The following is a 20,690-nucleotide window of genomic DNA, read 5'->3' on the forward strand; positions in this document are numbered from 1 at the left end:
TTTGCGTGGAGCCCCAGATCGAGGGAGATTATCAGTGGTCTTGTATGTCTTCCATTTTCTAATTATTGCTCCCACTGTTGATTTCTTCACTCCAAGCTGGTTGGCTATTGCAGATTTAGTCTTCCCAGCCTGGTGCAGGGCTACAATTTTGTTTCTGGTGTCCTTTGACAGCTCTTTGGTCTTCACCATAGTGGAGTTTGGAGTCAGACTGTTTGAGGGTGTGCACAGGTGTCTTTTTATACTGATAACAAGTTTAAACAGGTGCCATTACTACAGGTAATGAGTGGAGGAAAGAGGAGACTCTTAAAGAAGAAGTTACAGGTCTGTGAGAGCCAGAAATCTTGATTGTTTGTTTCTGACCAAATACTTATTTTCCACCATAATATGCAAATAAATTGTTATAAAAACAGACAATGTGATTTTCTGGATTTTTTTTTCTCAGTTTGTCTCCCATAGTTGAGGTCTACCTATGATGTAAATTACAGACGCCTCTCATCTTTTTAAGTGGTGGAACTTGCACTATTGCTGACTGACTAAATACTTTTTTGCCCCACTGTATATATATGCGGTATTTCTGGCTAGGATTTTCCTGGGGGTACAGAACAGCTTGTGCTGTTTATAACCTGAAATCAACCAGGTGATTGAAACTGTACCGATGTTTCCATGATAGCCTCTTTGTACCACACAGTTGGTGTATAGTTTTTGGTTGCTGTACCACCACCTCTTAATATTTCTCCATAAGTTTGAGACCTTTAGACCTTGGCTCAGTTTATGATGACCTAGCATCTATCTTAGGATACATCATAATATCTGATCAGTGGTAGTCCTCCATGCAGCACTCTTTGTTTTTAGCAGGTTACCCCAGAAGTACACAATTTACAGAGCTGGAGGACCACAGTTCCATAGCTTGTGTAGTAGACAGTTTAAAGAACTGCAGCTTAAATCCCACTCATTTCAACAGGAACTAAGCTGAAGTACTCAAAACAAGCAACTACAAAGTGTTCACAATAGTGGTGCAATGCCAGTTATGGAGGGGTGATGTGCTAATAGCTTATCAATGTGGGTACTGTTGTGAATTCTGCTTTTGGGCTCCCTCTGGTGGTTGTAGGTGGTAATGCAGTTGTCCCTGGCCTGCAGTCCTGGACAGGTGTATCTGCTGATTGCAATTCTGACTGGGGTATTTAGGTTTGCAGGACTCATTAGTCCTTGCCAGTTGTCAATGTTTCTTGGGAAGTGTTGGATCTCTGTCTGGCTTCTCCTGCTTAGCTGCCAATTCAGCAAAGATAAGTGTCTGTTTCTTTTTCTATGGCACACAAGCTGTGTGCTTGTTTTTTGATTGTATTCCTGCTTTGAGTGTAGGAGTCTCTGGAGTTGCAGATATACGTTCCACATCTTTAGTTAGATGGATGAATTTTTTGTATGATCTGCTGTGGATATTTTTGGAAGGGTTTTAATACTGACCGCACAGTACACTGTTCTATCCTTTCCTATTTTAGCTAGAGTGGCCTCTTGTGCTAAATCCTGTTTTCTGCCCGTGTTTGTCTTTCCTCTCCTACTCACAGCCAATATTTGTGGGGGGGCTGCCTATCCTTTGGGGGTTCTGCTCTGAGGCAAGATAGTATTCCTTTTTCCATCTATAGGCGTATCTAGTCCTTCGGCTGTGATGAGGTGTCTAGGGTTTGTTAGGTACACCCCATGGCTACTTCTAGTTGCGGTGTTAAGATCAGGATTTGCAGTCAGTATAGTTACCACCTACTCCAGTGAATGTTTTCATGCTGCTCCAAGGTCACCGGATCATAACAGGGTACTAGATGTGACACAGCTTAGCCATGGACAACTCATTTAACAGAAAACACAAGCTAAAAGAGGCTAAAGAATAAAATCCTGGATAGAAATATCAGATAACTTTAATTCACCTCTAGAACTGAATCTTAGAAAAAAATAAAATATAAAAAATGACCCATACAAAAGTATATAAATTATCTTTTTATTTCAGTGCCAGATTCAACAATGAAACAAACTTCTCCAGAATCTACAGGAGGCACCGAAGGAGAATCTCTGCGAACAGAGCCAACAGTGTCCTCACTAACAGAAATTCCAACGGACACAAATGCAGTATCCTACACAGCAACAGACAAGACATCAGTATCTACTGCAGAGACATCTACAATAGTTGTAACAACAGCAGAAGCATCCTCACTATTGGCAATATCAACTGAAACGTCTCCAGTATATGACCCAACAACAGGAGAAATATCCACAGCAGTTGAAATAATTACAGAGACCTCTTTCACAGCAGCAGAGACATCTCCAGTAGTTGACACAACTGTAGAAACCTCCTCATTGCCAAAAGTATCCATAGAAACATCTCCAGTAGTTGACACAACTGAAGAAACCTCCTCATTGCCAAAAGTATCCATAGAAACATCTCCAGTAGTTGACACAACTGTAGAAACCTCCTCATTGCCAAAAATATCCATAGAAACATCTCCAGTAGTTGACACAACTGCAGAAACCTCCTCATTGCCAAAAGTATCCATAGAAACATCTCCAGTAGTTGACACAACTGAAGAAACCTCCTCATTGCCAAAAGTATCCATAGAAACATCTCCAGTAGTTGACACAACTGTAGAAACCTCCTCATTGCCAAAAATATCCATAGAAACATCTCCAGTAGTTGACACAACTGCAGAAACCTCCTCATTGCCAAAAGTATCCATAGAAACATCTCCAGTAGTTAAAACATATGAAACAACGGGGGCAGTTAGTTCAACCACAGCTACAGTTCCTGTGATTGACACGACATTAGGAAAAGTATCGGCCACACCTCCTACGATTAGGCCTGTGTCATCCTCGTTACCCCATACAACAGAACAAGAAATAGTGCCTACAACATTTATAAGGACAACCACACCAACTGCTACACCAACTGCTACAACCACTACTACAACCACTACCACTAGAACTACTACAGCCACTACTGAAACCCCTACTACAATTGCTACTAGTGCTAGAACTACCGCAACTACAGCATCAGGTAATTGTGCTTCCCAGTGGTTCTCTAGTTCTTTAATCTACATTCTTAATGTATACGGTAAATGCAATTTTAAAAAATTCAATGGTTTTATCTCATCTTTGATCTTTAGTTCTATTATGTTCTTTTGTTAACCCCATATTACCACTCCAATCCTTACTATTATGACTCGGTGATGGCAAAGACAGCGGGCTTCAACTGTAACGTTCAGCCAACATTGTGATTGAAGACCACAATCTTTGACTTTTAGCCACTAAGATGGCAAAGTGAATGGCTCAAAATATTCCATATATATGGTTGAGTTAACATATTCATAAAAGAATATTGGCCCAACATAGTCATGAACTGAAATGATTTTCGATCATGAATTGACTACTGTTGCAGCTCACGTAAACTTGTCTGCCCCTCTGATATGGTTGATTACTTATGTTGTCTCTGGCTTTGCACAAGGGGGTAAAGTCTCATAAAATTATACTTACTCCCATCTAATTGCAGGCGAAACAACTGTCTCCTAATATTGTGGAGTCTCAGTATTTCCTCTGTGATCCAGCATTTATCTGACACTGAGTTTACTAAGGAATTAGGGAAATAATCAAGTGATCACATTCGAAAGTCCTTGATAATTAATGAAAGTTTAATAAAATTGTATTTAATAAGAACTTTTCATAATAAAAAAAATATTTGGCAAAAGTAAAAAAGTTAAGAAAATAACAAACATATTTGGCTTTGATGCAATCATAAGAATCTGTATGAAACCTTAACAATGGTGCCTATACAGCAAAATGCTCTAGTGATGGGAGACTTTTGTAACTGGAGTTAAATAATAAACATTATTTTACGTGGATCCTTACATTCAAATTTCCTAATTTAACTTCTATTTTTTAACAGGTTTATGTCTTAATGGAGCAACCTATGATGGAATAAAATGTATTTGCCGCCCTATGTTCTATGGGCCTCGTTGTGAAACTATCCTAGATCGAATTGATCCTGGTAAGTGATGATTTTTTTTTGTATCCAGACTATCCTAGACTTATTGGACCTAGCATCAGCTTCCACGTTATTGAGGACCTGTTGTTAGGAGTCGAGTTTCCTCTGCTGCACAGGGGGAATCTCGATCCGTCTCCGCTGCGGTCTCCCATTCCCCTCCAGCCGCAGTGGAGTCTGCTCAGCAAGGACGTCGATCCCAGCGTCTCGCTCAGTCTGACTCTGTGAGAAGAGTTATTGCTGCTTCTCCAGCTTCTGCCTTTGAAGCCTATTCTGGTCAGCAGCGAGCGGACTTCTCTGGGACTAAGTCCTTATCTGCACACACTGAGCATGCCCAGGGCAAGATCTCCCGTTGGAGATCGAGGGTCATGTGCTCAGGCTCTGCGGCACATTCCATTGGTCCTCTTGGCAGGTCCTAGAAGGGCAAAAGTTCTATAGCCATTTCCTGTGCTGCAGCTATATAAACTGCGCATGACCGCACGGCCATGCGCTAGTATTGTCTTACAATTGATATGTGTGTATGTGTGAGTGCAAGTCGTTCTTGGTTACCCCTTCCCTATTGAATGTCTGTTCGCGGAAGGTGTACGGCTGCTATCTAGCGCCCGACTTAGCTTACTACACTAAACACACATCACAGCGTCTTGTAGCTGTGCCTGCCAGTACGGCGCCGTGCGCCTGCCTTGCGCTTTCCATACCCAAGTCTGGGTGGTTAGTGGCGTCCGTTAGTGCGGCATCGCTCGCGCACTTGTGCGCTTATATTTCTGAAGGTTCTCTACACACCCAGTTGCGGTGTTGTGCCAGCAAGGGCCTAATCGGGCTTCAATCCCTTCTGGGGTTAAGTCCGCTGGCCACTTGCTCGCACTCTAGTGCGGTATTGCGGTCCTGTGAATTAACAGGATCGCTTTCCTCACGCTGGGTGAGGTTTAACCCACGCGTGTTTACTTTAGTGTACCGCTATATAGTCTGCAAATTGCTAGCAGCAGGTTCTCACCTGCACGGTGGACCCCGGACTGCGAACGCATCTTTGTCACCTGTCTTGGTGCGTTCCGCCAGTCCTAACATAATACTAGCGCCAGGGTCTGGCTAGTAAATGGCAGACGGTCAGCGTCTACAGCAGTACATCCAACAGCTGGAGGGTAGGTTGGCGGCTCTCGAGCGCACAACCTCAGCTGTGGACGTTACTGCTGTCGCTGTTCAGGCTGCAAGTGCAACTGCAGCCAGTTTGTCCGCTGCTACCCCTGCTCCGACCTTATCCCGTCTCCCGCTTCCAGACAAGTTTGCTGGTGACAGTAAGCCATGTCGGGGATTCGTGAGCCAGTGCTCCATACATCTCGAGCTGCTGGCTGCACGTTTTCCTACGGAACGGGCGAAAGTGGGATTCATTATATCTCTCTTGTCGGGCAGGGCGTTGGAGTGGGCAACGCCGCTTTGGGAACGTGGTGATCGTGTGGTGCAGAGTGCTCCTATCTTCCTGGACGCTCTGAGGCAGGTCTTTCTGGGACCTCGTGTCACCCACGATACCGCGCTCCAATTGTTGGCAATTACTCAGGCTTCGTCCATGGTCAGCCAGTTTGCCATCCTATTCCGGACTCTAGCTTCTGAGCTGGAATGGCCGGATAAAGTCCTTATTCCGGTGTTCTGGAAAGGACTGGCAGATCATGTGAAGGACGCCTTGGCCACCAGGGAGATTCCCGCCACACTGGAGGAGCTTATTACTATAGCTACCCGCATCGATCTCCGTTTTAACGAGCGGAGGTTGGAGCGGACCCAGTGTAGGCAGAGGTTTCGGCTGGCTCCCATCTTTGCCAAACCTCTAGAATCTCCTGTTATGGCGTCCGACTCCCATGAGGCCATGGAGGTTTCTCGAGCGGGATCTAGGTCTCAGACCGCTCGAGTACCTGTGCTATGTAAAAATTGCCAGCAACCGGGACATTTCGCTAATAAATGTCCACGGCGGTCGGGAAAACGATCGCGTCTAGTGTCCATTGGAGGAGGTTCACTGGACACCGCGGCATTTTCCTCAAAATTGTCCTTTAAAGGGACAATCCTGTTAGGCACATCCACTCTTACAGTAGAGCTTTGTGTGGATTCAGGAGCAGAGGGAAATTTTATGTCTTCTGCTTTTGCTCAGCGCCACGCAATACCTCTGGCTATGCTAGCCAAACCAGTAACCGTGAGAGTGGTGAATGGGTCGACACTTCCATTACAGATCACACATCAGACTGTCCCTTTCACGTTAGCCATGTCCCCATCCCACCAGGAGACTATTTCCCTTCTTGTCCTTCCCGAGGGAATGGATGAGATTCTGCTGGGAATGCCCTGGCTTCGTTTCCACTCCCCACATATTGAGTGGACCTCTGGGAGGATATTGGGTTGGAGTGAATCCTGCAAGGGCAGATGTGTGAAAGAGTGCGTTCAGGTTTCCACCACTGAGATACCCGCAGATCTCTCTACTCTCCCCAAACACTATTGGTCTTATGCAGACGTCTTTTCCAAAAAAGCCGCGGAGACCCTTCCGCCTCACCGTCCCTATGACTGTCCTATAGATCTCTTGCCTGGAGCAGAACCTCCTCGGGGACGTGTCTATCCCCTCTCTCTCCCGGAAACGGAGGCTATGTCCCAATACATCCAGGAGAATTTGGCAAGAGGATTTATTAGGAAGTCAGTGTCACCAGCTGGGGCAGGGTTCTTCTTCGTACAGAAGAAGAATGGAGAGTTGCGTCCTTGCATAGACTACAGGGGTCTTAACGCCATCACCGTTAAAAATAAGTGCCCGCTGCCCCTGATTTCTGAGCTTTTTGATAGGCTACGGGGAGCTAAGGTATTTACCAAATTAGACCTGCGGGGAGCTTATAACCTGATTCGCATTCGTGAGGGGGACGAATGGAAGACGGCGTTTAACACCAGAGATGGGCATTATGAGTATCTGGTGATGCCCTTCGGGCTCTGTAATGCCCCAGCCGTTTTCCAAGACTTTGTCAACGACATCTTCCGGGATATGCTTTCCACCTCGGTCGTAGTCTATCTGGATGATATTCTCATCTTCTCTCCAGATATTGACTCCCACCGGAGAGATGTTGGCAGAGTCTTCGACCTCTTACGGGCAAACTCTCTTTACGCAAAGTTGGAGAAGTGTGTGTTTGAGCAGGAGTCTTTACCTTTCCTGGGCTATATCATCTCTGCCCAAGGATTGGCTATGGATCCTGCCAAACTACAGGCTGTGATGGACTGGCAAGAACCCCATTCACTTAAAGCGGTGCAGCGCTTTATGGGGTTCATTAATTATTACCGCCAGTTCATCCCTCATTTCTCAACTTTGGTAGCTCCCTTGGTAGCCCTCACCAAAAAGGGAGCAAATCCCAAAGTGTGGTCTGAAGAGGTCTCCAGGGCCTTTTCTTCTACTAAGTCTCATTTTGCTAGCGCTCCCATCCTACATCGTCCCGATGTCGATAAGCCGTTTATAATGGAGGTGGATGCCTCTTCCGTTGGTGCTGGAGCAGTCCTCTTCCAGAAGGATGCTCAAGGTCGGAAGCATCCGTGCTTTTTCTTCTCCAAGACCTTCACACCAGCGGAGAGGAATTATTCCATCGGGGACAGGGAGTTGCTAGCGATGAAATTGGCTTTCTCTGAGTGGAGACATCTCTTGGAGGGGGCTCGTTTTCCCTTTCAAGTATTTACAGACCATAAAAATTTGCTATATTTGCAAACAGCCCAGAGGCTAAATTCTCGCCAGGCCAGATGGTCCTTATTCTTCTCCCGATTCCACTTCACCCTCCATTATGTCGCTGGGGAGAAGAACATTCGAGCTGATGCTCTTTCTCGCTCTGTTGTGTCATCTGAGGAGGAGGAGGGAGAGCCTCGGCTTATTGTTCCTTCTGAGAGCTTGAGAACCGTGGCTCCGGTGTCGCTTGAGTCTGTGCCTCCGGGCAAGACTTTTGTGCCCATAAATTTGCGACCGGAGGTTCTCTCTTGGGCTCATTCCTCCAGGGTGGGTGGACACTTTGGGACTAAAAGGACATCTGAGCTGCTGGCGAGGACGTACTGGTGGCCGCATATGCTGCGAGATGTCAGGGATTACGTTCTGGCGTGTGTCTCATGCGCCAAAAATAAGTCTCCTCGACAACGGCCGTCTGGGTTACTCTATCCCTTGCCGGTGGCAGACAGGCCCTGGGAGATGGTCGGGATGGACTTTGTAGTGGGTTTGCCCAAGTCTCGCGGCTGTACCGTCATTTGGGTAATTACCGATCATTTCTCGAAAATGGTGCACTTGGTGCCGCTCCCACGGTTACCTTCTGCACGGGCCTTGGCAGCGTTGTTCATAAGACACATCTTCCGCCTACACGGCATGCCAGACAAAATTGTCAGTGACCGGGGTCCCCAGTTTGCGTCTCGGTTCTGGAGAGAGCTTTGTCGTCTTCTCAGCATTGAGTTAAATCTCTCTTCCGCATATCATCCCGAGACGAATGGGTTGGTAGAGAGGGCCAATCAGACTCTGGTCACATATCTGCGACATTTTGTTTCTGCCAGGCAGGATGACTGGGCATCTTTATTACCATGGGCAGAGTTCGCCCTTAATAACGCTGTTGCCGATTCCACCGGTCAGACTCCTTTCCTCCTTAATTACGGCCAGCATCCGCGGGTTCCTGTGCCTATGCCCGTGTCCTCTGCTGACTCCAGGGTGGCAGACTGGGCAGTGGAGGCACGGGACATTTGGGACCGCACTCAGGATGCCATTCGGGCCTCGAAGGAGAGAATGAGGTCCTCCGCCGATGCACATCGGCGCCCTGCCCCGGCCTTTGCTCCTGGCGACTTGGTGTGGCTCTCCGCCCGTAACATCAGGCTGCGAGTTGAGTCCACTAAGTTTGCTCCTCGCTACTTGGGCCCATTCAAGGTCCTCGAGCAGGTTAATCCCGTGGTCTACCGCCTGGCTCTTCCTCCACGCTTGGGTATCACCGACACCTTTCATGTGTCCCTCTTGAAACCCGTATACATGTCCCGGTTTTCCGAGTCATCTGCCGGGACATCGGGTTCGTCTACGGACGATTACGAGGTGAACGCTATTTTGGGGTGCAAGGTGGTACGCGGCAAAAAGTTTTATTTGGTGGATTGGAAGGGTTATGGTCCAGAGGACAGGTCTTGGGAGCCTGCTGAAAACATTCGGGCCCCACAGCTCATTGCTGCCTTCGAGCGTAGCGAGGCCCAAGGAGGGGGGGGCCCTAGGAGGGGGGGTAATGTTAGGAGTCGAGTTTCCTCTGCTGCACAGGGGGAATCTCGATCCGTCTCCGCTGCGGTCTCCCATTCCCCTCCAGCCGCAGTGGAGTCTGCTCAGCAAGGACGTCGATCCCAGCGTCTCGCTCAGTCTGACTCTGTGAGAAGAGTTATTGCTGCTTCTCCAGCTTCTGCCTTTGAAGCCTATTCTGGTCAGCAGCGAGCGGACTTCTCTGGGACTAAGTCCTTATCTGCACACACTGAGCATGCCCAGGGCAAGATCTCCCGTTGGAGATCGAGGGTCATGTGCTCAGGCTCTGCGGCACATTCCATTGGTCCTCTTGGCAGGTCCTAGAAGGGCAAAAGTTCTATAGCCATTTCCTGTGCTGCAGCTATATAAACTGCGCATGACCGCACGGCCATGCGCTAGTATTGTCTTACAATTGATATGTGTGTATGTGTGAGTGCAAGTCGTTCTTGGTTACCCCTTCCCTATTGAATGTCTGTTCGCGGAAGGTGTACGGCTGCTATCTAGCGCCCGACTTAGCTTACTACACTAAACACACATCACAGCGTCTTGTAGCTGTGCCTGCCAGTACGGCGCCGTGCGCCTGCCTTGCGCTTTCCATACCCAAGTCTGGGTGGTTAGTGGCGTCCGTTAGTGCGGCATCGCTCGCGCACTTGTGCGCTTATATTTCTGAAGGTTCTCTACACACCCAGTTGCGGTGTTGTGCCAGCAAGGGCCTAATCGGGCTTCAATCCCTTCTGGGGTTAAGTCCGCTGGCCACTTGCTCGCACTCTAGTGCGGTATTGCGGTCCTGTGAATTAACAGGATCGCTTTCCTCACGCTGGGTGAGGTTTAACCCACGCGTGTTTACTTTAGTGTACCGCTATATAGTCTGCAAATTGCTAGCAGCAGGTTCTCACCTGCACGGTGGACCCCGGACTGCGAACGCATCTTTGTCACCTGTCTTGGTGCGTTCCGCCAGTCCTAACACCTGTTTGATCTGATTGTTATCCTGTGTAGTAAAGTATTTATTTTTTGGTAACATACAGGCTTATTTTCCTTAAAGGAGTATGCTTACATAAAATATTTAGAACCTTTTCACTACTTATGTGATTAATGGGAGACCAGAGGGTGTCTGACTGCTGAAACCTCAGGGATCTTTATTAACAGAAGTGTCTGATGCTCTCAATTTGGCATAATGAACAGATATGAGTAGTCTCGAAAGCTTGCAATTTGTTAGCATCTTTTCAGTTAGCCATTAAAAGGTATCAACCACTGAGGTCTCTCAGATCTTAATAATTTTCTATCTACTGGCTAACAGGGTACCAAGATATATATATATATATCTTTCCTGTTGCCTTCAAAGAATTTTCCTAGTCCCACATGTCTTGATTTGATAGCGTGGCTGCTGGGGTGGTAGACTGTGCTTTTCTGGTGGTCAGACCACCACCTCGCAAACATTTTCCAACTATCCAAAGACCTTTTTTCCCCCAACTCACCCTTGGACATGTGTAGTACGTGTCTTGTAGTTATTTACCAAAAACTAATTTGTCCAAAGCTCAAACTCTGAAATTCTGAAACTCTGAAATTCTTTTAAACCACTGGTAATATTAATTAACCAATGGCCCCTCTCCATATGCAATACTATAACATTTTGACTTCAAAGATTGAGGTACCTACTACTCACCCTCAATTTATGAGCTGTAGCATAGACTTATTACTTCGGCATCTGCAGTCCATGTGTTGCATGCATGACTATTCATCTAAATAATGGAAAGTAACAGCACAGAGAGCTGGACAGCCCTCTGAAACATTAAAAAAAATCCAAGGAGCTCATCAGAGTCGGATAATAAATATATACCTAAGTAGATTGTTTAAAATTACTGATATATTTTACGAATTTTTTCAATATTAAACATTTCGAGTTCCGCATCTTATTTTCTCTTGCAGTAAAGTCCGTAAATACTTCTGTGAAGGTGGAGTTGAAGATCACCAATAAACCTTTTTATAAGAATTATGAAAACAATCAATCAGTAGAATATAAGGAATTTGAAACGGAGTTTAAAGTTGAGGTAAGAAGAAAGGATGATGATAGTTTTCCATACCCCATACCCATGTCTGCTTGGCTGAGTGTGCACATGTTCACAATGGGCAGAGATAAGCAAGCCACTGTGGGACACATCGCGTGGTGACTTATCTCCCTTGGGCTAAAGGGATTGTACAAAATAAGAAAAATGTCCAGCACCACCGAATCTGTGAAGATAAAATTTCTTTATTCACAAACTCATAACATAGAGGGTGCAAACTTCAGCACAAACCATGTGGTTGTGAATCTCAACGCGTTTCTGGAGACTAAGCTCCCTTAATCATGTCATGATTGAGGGAGCTTAGTCTCCAGAAACGCATTGAGATTCACAACCACATGGTTTGTGCTGAAGTTTGCACCCTCTATGTTTCAATGGCTTTGCCCGTGTAGATAGAAAGCTACCCTTCAGAGCCTATGAGTTCCCAGAATGGCTGCTGCTGGACTGTCGACATGACGTCAGTGTTGCGGCCAATGCCAGACACCGGAAAAGGGTCAGAGACTTCCCGGTGGACCAAGGAGGGCGAATACAGTGAGTTTATTATTATTTAACAAATTGTAGCCGGGGTAGAACAATGTCTGATAGAGAACAATCCTTTTAAGCATGAATTAGACTTTTGCCTTAGTTCCAGCACGTTTTCATCATAATCTTTGTTTCCACAGATGGGAGAAGTCTATAAAGATTTGGAAGGATATAGAGATGTAGAAATTCTAAAGATAACGTAAGCTTCTTAATTTTTTGGACGAGTTGAAGAGGGCATTGATCTTGAACATGACATTCACCATCAACCTCATTGTTGGCCTTTGGACCCAAACAGAGTGTAGACCTCAAATGAGGATCTGCATAAACAGGACAGATCAAAAGTTTGGACACACCTTCTCATTTAAAGATTTTTCTGTATTTTCATGACTATGAAAATTGTAAATTCACACTGAAGGCATCAAAACTATGAATTAAGGCTGGTTTCACACTTGCGCTTTAAAACGCATGCGTTTAAGAAAAAACCGCATGATGGAAAAACGCATGTAAACGCGTGCAAACGCTGCGTTTTTTAGACGCATGCGTTTTTGGATGTGGTGAAAAAAATGCGGCGTTTTGACGCGTTTACATGCGTTTTTTCTTGCGTTTGCGTTTTGTAAACGCATGATGAGAAGTGTGTGACAGCTGCCAATCATCAAAATCATGTAAAAATCCCACTATAAACAGAAATAGCTAGGGTTAGGGTTAGGGGTAGGGATCCTAACCCTAACCCTAAAGGGATCCTAACCCTACCCCTAACCCTACCCCTAACCCTATCCCTAACCCTAACCCTTGGGATCCTAACCCTAACCCTACCCCTAGGGTTATGGTTAGGGTTAGGATCCCTAGGGTTAGGGGTAGGGTTAGGGGTAGGGTTAGTGTTAGGGTTAGGATCCCTAGGGTTAGGGTTAGGGGTAGGGTTAGGGTTAGGGGTAGGGTTAGGGGTAGGGTTAGGGTTAGGATCCCTTTAGGGTTAGGGTTAGGATCCCTTTAGGGTTAGGGTTAGGGTTAGGATCCCTTTATCACCTTTATGGTGGGAGGTGGCATATCAGTGTGTTTTCTGTTTTTTTTCTATAAAAACGCATGCGTTTTTAATGCAACCAAATGCATGTGCTTAAAAACGCAAGCGTTTCCATTGACTCCAATGCATTATTTGCGGCAAAAAAACGCATACGAACGCATGCGTTTTTTGCGTCAAGAAAACGCCTCTGAAAATTACTACATGTTGCATTTCTGCAAAAGAATGCATGCAGCAAAAAAAACGTGTGCGTTCAAAAACGCAACCAAACGCGTATAAAAAAAACGCATGCATTTTTAATGTTAAACATAGGGAAAAAAACGCATGCTTTTTTTGCGGTACAAACGCTGCAGATAAAAACGCAAGTGTGAAACCAGCCTAACACATGTGGAATTATATACTTAAAGGGGTTGTCCACTACTTTCAATTCCCCCCCCAATGTATTCCCCCGGGGCCCCTAATGAATTTTACAAATACCTTATGTTGGCATTTTACCTGTGAGCGGCGCTATGCCAGCGGCTGAGTCCGGGTCACGTGACCCCCAGGCTGCAGCCGCGCTGATTTCCGCCGACGTTATGTCAATTTCCAGACTCTGGAAATTGACGTGACGTCAGCAGCAGGCGTGACCCAGCCTCCACAGACAGCGGTCACTCATCAAGAGTGACTGGGCTGTGGGTGGTGCTGGGGTCAGCCTGCGGGGCTGTGCTGGGGGAGGGGCGGGGCTGCGGGTGGGGCGGTCTGCTCTGCTTGCTCTGCTGGAATGTGCGGCCAGTGACGGGATCTACATGCGGCGGGGGGGGGGGTGTTAGGAGTCGAGTTTCCTCTGCTGCACAGGGGGAATCTCGATCCGTGTCTGCTGCGGTCTCCCATTCTGCATCGGCCACAGTGGGGTCTGCTCAGCGGAGGCGTCACTCCCAGCGTCTCGCTGGGACTGATTCTGTGCAAAGGGTTACTGCTGCCTTTCCTGGCTCTCCTGTTGTACCCTGCACTGATCTGCGGCGAGCGGGCTTCTCTGGGACTAAGTCCTTATTTGCACACACTGAGCATGCCCAGGGCAAGATCTCCCGTTGGAGATCGAGGGTCACATGCTCAGGTACTGCAGCACATCCCATTGGTCCTCCAGGAAGGTCCTGAAAGGGCAAAACTTCGGTAGCAGCTTCCTGTGCTGCAACTATATAAGCTGCGCATGACCGCACGGCCATGCGCTAGTATTGTCTTTACGTTATGTGTGTGTGTAGATGGATGTATGTTGAAGGATGAAAGCTCCTAAATATCCCATTCCTAGTGTTGTTGTCTGTTTACGAATGGTGGTAGCTATCTAGCGCCCGACTAAGCCATCAGCACGAATCACACATTACAGCGTCTAGTTGCTGTCTCCGCCAGTACGGCGCCGTGCGCTTTCTCTGCGCTTTCCTTACCCAAGCCTAGGTGGTTAGTGGCGTCCGTCAGTGCGGCACCGCACGCACACTCGTGCCTTTATATATTATTATTTCTGTCTCTCTGACACCCCAGTTGTGGTGTCGAGCGCATGAGGTCTTTTGAACTCAAATCCTTTGTCTTAGGATTGAGTTCTGAGACTTCTTGCTTGAGCTCTATGTGCGGTACCGCGGCCCTGTGACGCAACAGGGTTCGCTTCCTTCACACAGGGTGAAGTTAACCCATGTGTGTATACTTATTGTACCGCCATATCGTCCGTCTCTACTAGCAGCAGGGTTTTCACCTGCACGGTGGACCTCAGACTGCGAACGCACCTAATACCATAACATCTTATTCTTGGTGCGTTCCGCCAGTCCATAACATAATACTAGCGCCAAGGTCTGGCTAGTAATGATGGACGAAGAGCGTTCAACCTCAGCTGTGGATGTTACTGCTGTCACTGTTCAGGCTGCAAGTGTGGCTGCAGCTACCTTGTCCACTGCCGCCCCTGTACCGACGCTATCTCGCCTCCAGCTACCAGAGAAATTTTCTGGTGACAGTAAGTCCTGTAGGGGTTTCGTGAGTCAGTGCTCAATACATCTCGAGCTTCTGGCCTCTCGTTTCCCTACAGAGCGGGCTAAGGTGGGCTTTATCGTATCTTTATTGTCGGACAGGGCGTTGCAGTGGGCTACGCCGCTGTGGGAGCGTGGCGATCATGTGGTGCAGAGTGCTCCGTTATTCCTGAGCACTCTGAAACAGGTATTTTTAGGACCTCGTGTCACCCATGATACGGCGCTCCGACTGTTGGCATTAACTCAGGGCTCGTCCTTGGTCAGCCATTTTGCCGTCCACTTCCGCACCCTAGCATCTGAGCTGGAGTGGTCGGATAAGGCCCTTATTCTTATATTTTGGAGGTGGCTGGCTGACCACGTTAAGGACGCCCTGGCCACTAGGGAGATTCCCGCCACACTGGAAGAATTAATAACAGTGTCTACTTGTATTGACCACTGTTTTCACGAGCGGAGGTTAGAGCGAGCCCAGTGTAGGCAGAGGTTTCGGCTGGCTCCCACCTTCGCCAAACCTTTGGAGTCTCCAGTCCAGGCTCCTGAGTCCCATGAACCTATGGTAGTGTCACGTGCGGGATCTAAGTCCCGTACCGCTCGTGCACTCCAGGTTTGCCATGTTTGCCAACAGTCAGGACATCTTGCCACCAGATGTCACCAGCGGTCGAGGAAACGTCAGCGTCTAGTGGTAGTAGCTGGAGGTGCACTAGACACGGCGACGTTTGCCTCCAAATTGTCCTTTAAGGGGACAATAACTTTAGGCTCATCTTCCCACTCAGTAGAGCTCTGCGTGGATTCTGCGGCGGAGGGCAATTTTATGTCTTCTGCCTTCGCCCAACGTCACGCAATACCCCTGGTTATGTTACCTCAACCAGTAATGGTACGAGTGGTGAATGGGTCGACACTCCCCGCACAGATAACACATCAGACCATCCCTTTTACTCTGTCCATGTCACCTTCCCATCAGGAGATTATATCTCTGCTCATCATTCCAGAGGGAATTGATGAGGTCCTGTTGGGGATTCCTTGGCTACGGTACCACTCTCCTCACATCGAGTGGTCCTCAGGCAGAATTCTGAGATGGGGTGAATCTTGTGGGGGTAGGTGTCATAAAGAGTGCGTTCAGGTTGCTACTACAGTGGTACCCGCAGATCTTTCCTCTCTCCCCAAGCAATATTGGTCTTATGCAGACGTGTTCTCCAAAAAGGCGGCAGAGACCCTTCCGCCCCATCGCCCCTATGACTGTCCCATTGATCTCTTGCCTGGTGCTGAGCCTCCCCGGGGTCGAGTCTATCCTTTATCTCTCCCGGAGACGGAGGCAATGTCTCAGTACATTCAAGAGAATCTTGCAAGAGGGTTCATCAGGAAGTCAGTGTCACCTGCTGGGGCAGGGTTCTTTTTCGTGCAGAAGAAGAATGGAGAACTACGTCCATGCATAGACTACAGGAGTCTTAACGCTATCACCGTTAAGAACAAGTACCCTTTGCCCTTGATATCTGAGCTTTTCGATAGGCTGCGGGGAGCAAGGGTGTGTACTAAACTAGACCTGCTTGGTGCTTACAACCTGATTCGCATCCGTGAGGGGGACGAATGGAAAACGGCGTTTAACACCAGAGATGGGCACTATGAGTATCTGGTGATGCCCTTCGGGCTCTGTAATGCCCCAGCCGTTTTCCAAGACTTTGTCAACGACATCTCCCGGGATATGCTTTCCACCTCAGTTGTAGTCTATCTGGATGATATTCTCATCTTTTCTCCAGATATTGACTCCCACCGGAGAGATGTTGGCAGAGTCTTCGACCTCCTACGGGCAAACTCTCTTTATGCAAAGTTGGAGAAGTGTATGTTTGAGCAGGAGTCTTTACCTTTCCTGGGCTATATCATCTCCGCCCAGGGATTGGCTATGGATCCTGCCAAACTACAGGCTGTCATGGACTGGCAAGAGCCCCATTCTCTTTAGGCGGTGCAGCGCTTTATGGGGTTCTTTAATTATTATCGCCAGTTCATTCCTCACTTCTCAACTCTGGTAGCTCCCTTGGTAGCCCTCACCAAGAATGGAGCGAATCCCAAATTGTGGTCGGAAGAGGTCTCCAAGGTCTTCACTTCTGTAAAGTCTCCGCCTACATGGTATGCCAGACAAAATTGTCAGTGACCGGGGTCCCCAGTTTGCGTCTCGGTTCTGGAGAGAGCTTTGTCGTCTTCTTAGCATTGAGTTGAAGCTCTCTTCCGCATATCATCCCGAGACGAATGGGTTGATAGAGAGGGCCAACCAGACCTTGGTCACATACCTGCGACATTTTGTTTCAGCCAGGCAGGATGACTGGGCATCCTTGCTATCATGGGCAGAGTTTGCACTGAACAATGCCGTAGCCGACTCCACTGGACAAACCCCATTCCTCCTCAACTATGGTCAGCATCCACGGGTACCTGTGCCTATGCCCGTGTCTTCCGCCGACTCCAGGGTGGCAGACTGGGCTGTGGAGGCACGGGATATTTGGGACCGCACTCAGGATGCCATTCGGGCCTCCAAGGAGAGAATGAGGTCCTCCGCCGATGCTCATCGGCGCCCCGCTCCGACCTTTGCTCCTGGCGACTTGGTGTGGCTCTCCGCCCGTAACATCAAGCTGCGAGTTGAGTCCACTAAGTTTGCTCCTCGCTAATTGGGCCCCTTCAAAGTCCTCGAACAGGTTAATCCTGTGGTCTATCGTTTGGCCCTTCCCCAATGCCTAGGTATCACCAACACCTTTCATGTGTCCCTCTTAAAACCCGTGTACATGTCCCGGTTTTCCGAATCATCTGCTGACCAATAGCACTTGGTATTGTTTTTAGGGTGTTTTGTGTTTTCTTTTTGGTTTATAACATTTTTTCCTGGCCTATATATGTGCAATAATCCTCCTGGTGACTTCATGTTATCCTTTGTTTGTATCACAACATTGTTGTATGAACCGAGATACACCTAGATTGTTAGGGATTAGATCTCCTGCATTTTTCTGCACATAGTGGATACAATAGAGTGTGTAGTATATTCCCCTTAAAGTGAACTCTATATACACTGTTTATTTCAAGACTTGTAAGGGTGTAGAAAGTTATCTCTTCGATAGGAATGTCTTATAAGACATCTTATTATATTATTGAGTAGTATATTCCCCTTAAAGTGAACTCTATATATACTGTTTATATCAAGACTTGTAAGGGTGTAGGAAGCTATCTCTTTGATAGGAATATCCTATAGGACATCTTATTATACTATTGAGCAGAAGAGATCTTCTATAGATACAGTCTATTTTAGAGAAGTACTGATAATACATAACTTGAGGGCAGTCGCAACTTTAGCTTAGCAGCTTTATCAGAGTACCAATCTAGCTAATGCATCAAGTTATACTACTCAAGCTACCTATATAGGAACAATACTGCACACATATATCTTCTCTTTCTCACCAGCCTATTCACCATCTTCCTCACTCCCTGCCACTATAGGGCCCAGCAGGGTGAGCAAGGAGAGCCGTCGAGGAGCGGGGGCGCCACTGCGCAGGTTTTAGGGTGCCAACCTCCGCAAGTAGGTAGGCTGAGATAGGCCAGTGTAGGGGCAGGCACACCCCCCTGTTTTTTTTCTTTCTTGTGGTGTTGGTGTGTTGTTTATATTATATTTATGCTCGCTACAGTGACAGTGAGTGACACATTAGCCAAGGATGGGACATTAGTGGTCCCATCATCTGGCTAATGTGTTGAATGTAAAAAAAAACACATACACATATACAGTACATACATACAACATACATTACACACATACAGTACATACAACATACATATAGACATAAAACATACATGCATACAACATGCATTACACACATACAACATACATATAGACATACAACATACATACAACATACATTACACACATACAGTACATACAACATACATATAGATATACAACATACATTACACACATACAGTACATACAACATACATATAGACATACAACATACATTAGACACATACAGTATATACAACATACATATAGACATACTGTTAGGGTTTGGCGGAACGCACCGAATATATTTATTAGCTGAGAAAGGTGCGTTCGCAACCCGGGATCCATCGTGCAGGAAAGAACCTTCTGCTAAGCAAGGTGGCGAAGCAAACTAGTACAAACAAACTCTGTTACTTCTCAGAGCCCGTAGTAAAGAGAACGCTGTGCCCTGTTTAGCTCACAGGGGACACAGCTACTGTATAGAGCCGACAGTGGTCATGCAGTCCAACCAACAAGCAGCTCCTCTCCGGTGGAGCCGGAATTCTAATGGCTTATTTCAGCCGAGTCCCTGACTGCATACACAAAACTCCTCACCGGAGGTGCCAGCATTCTAGGGGCTTATTTCAGCCGGGTCCTTGACCACACACACTCAACCACACTGGCGCTGAGCTCGTACATATTTGATACTAGCGCATGGCCGTGCGGTCATGAAAACCTTTTATAGCTGTAGCACCTACAGGACCTTCAAAGAAGGACCAATGGAAGGCTGCCACAGAACTTGATCAGGTACAGGGCCTTCCAGGAGGACCAATGGAAGTTGCTGCAGTACCTGAGCATGTGACCCTTGATCTCCACTGAGAGATCTTGCCCTGGGCATGCTCAGTGTGTGCAAAGCAGGACTTAGTCCCAGAAAAGCCTGCTCACCGCAGACCAGTGCAGGGTACAATAGTAAAGCCTGGAGAGGCAGCAGTAACCCTTTGCACAGTATCAGATTCAGTGAGACGCTGGGACCGACGCCTCCGCTGAGCAGGCTCCACTGTGGCCGATGCAGAATGGGAGACCGCAGCAGACATGGTTTGAGATTCCCCCTGTGCAACGGCGGGAACTCGACTCCTAACACATACAACATGTGACATGCAACATAAAACTTGCAACATGCAACATGTGACATGCGGGCTTGTATTTGTAGCCGGGGGGGGAAATATCCACGGCCCCTCTCTAGGCTAGGAATATCAGCCAGTCTGAGTAGCCCCTCTGGCTATAAAATATAGGGGGACCCACGTCATTTTTGGGGGGATCCCCCTATTTTAATAGCCAGTAAAGGCTACGCAGACAGCTGCGGGCTGATATTCATAGCCTGGGAGGGGTCATGGGTATTAACCCCTTCCCAGACTACAAATATTGGCCCCTGGCCGTCAGCTTTCCCCTTCTGGTGCAGAAAATTGCGCGGGAGCCCACGCCTTTTTTCATTTTTTTAACTGAAACATTGTTCATTAACCCCTTTCTGCCAGCTTACAGAACAGTACGTCAGCTGGAAGTATTTTGATGCATTTTTGATGCAGTTTTTGGATTATTTTTTTTGCGCGGTTTTGATGTGTTTTTGGTGCGTTTTTTGCGCAGTTTTGATTCAGTTTTTGGTGAGGGTTTGATGCGGTTTTGATTTAGTTTTTGGTGCAGTTTTGATGCGTTTTGGTGCAGATTTTGGTCCGTTTTTTGCGCGGTTTGGATGTGTTTTTAGTGCTTTTTATGTGGTTTTTGCTCAGTTTTGATTCAGTTTTTGGTGCAGTTTTGATGCATTTCTAGTGCAGTTTTTGGTGCAGTTATTGCATGGTTTTGATGCAGTTCTTGATGCGTTTTTATGTGGGTTTTGGTGCTTTTTTTGCGTGGTTTTGATGCGCTTTTTTGCGCGGTTTTGATTCCCTTTTTGGTGCAGTTTTGATGCGTTTTTGGTGCAGTTTTTGGTCCAGTTTTGCTGTGTTTTCCATGCGGTTTTGATGCAGTTTTTGGTGTGGTTTTTGTGCGGTTTTGATTCAGTTTTTGATGCAGTTTTGATGCGTTTTTGGTGCAGTGTTAGGTCCGGTTTTTTGCTAATTTTTAATGCATTTT

General features: G+C 47.1%; 1 protein-coding gene across 1 annotated transcript in view; it reads left to right on the top strand.

Moving 5' to 3' along the window:
- Positions 1-20,690, top strand: part of LOC138677298 (mucin-17-like) — a 105,038-nt gene that overhangs the window by 38,009 nt on the left and 46,339 nt on the right. Inside the window, exons 9-12 of the mRNA XM_069767333.1 lie at positions 1,997-3,037; positions 3,923-4,024; positions 11,184-11,305; positions 11,980-12,038. Coding sequence (XP_069623434.1) covers positions 1,997-3,037; positions 3,923-4,024; positions 11,184-11,305; positions 11,980-12,038 — 1,324 coding nt within the window. The remainder of the gene's footprint in view (positions 1-1,996; positions 3,038-3,922; positions 4,025-11,183; positions 11,306-11,979; positions 12,039-20,690) is intronic.

This window comes from Ranitomeya imitator, chromosome 4 (genome assembly GCF_032444005.1).
Source record: "Ranitomeya imitator isolate aRanImi1 chromosome 4, aRanImi1.pri, whole genome shotgun sequence".
Lineage (NCBI taxonomy): Eukaryota > Metazoa > Chordata > Amphibia > Anura > Dendrobatidae > Ranitomeya > Ranitomeya imitator.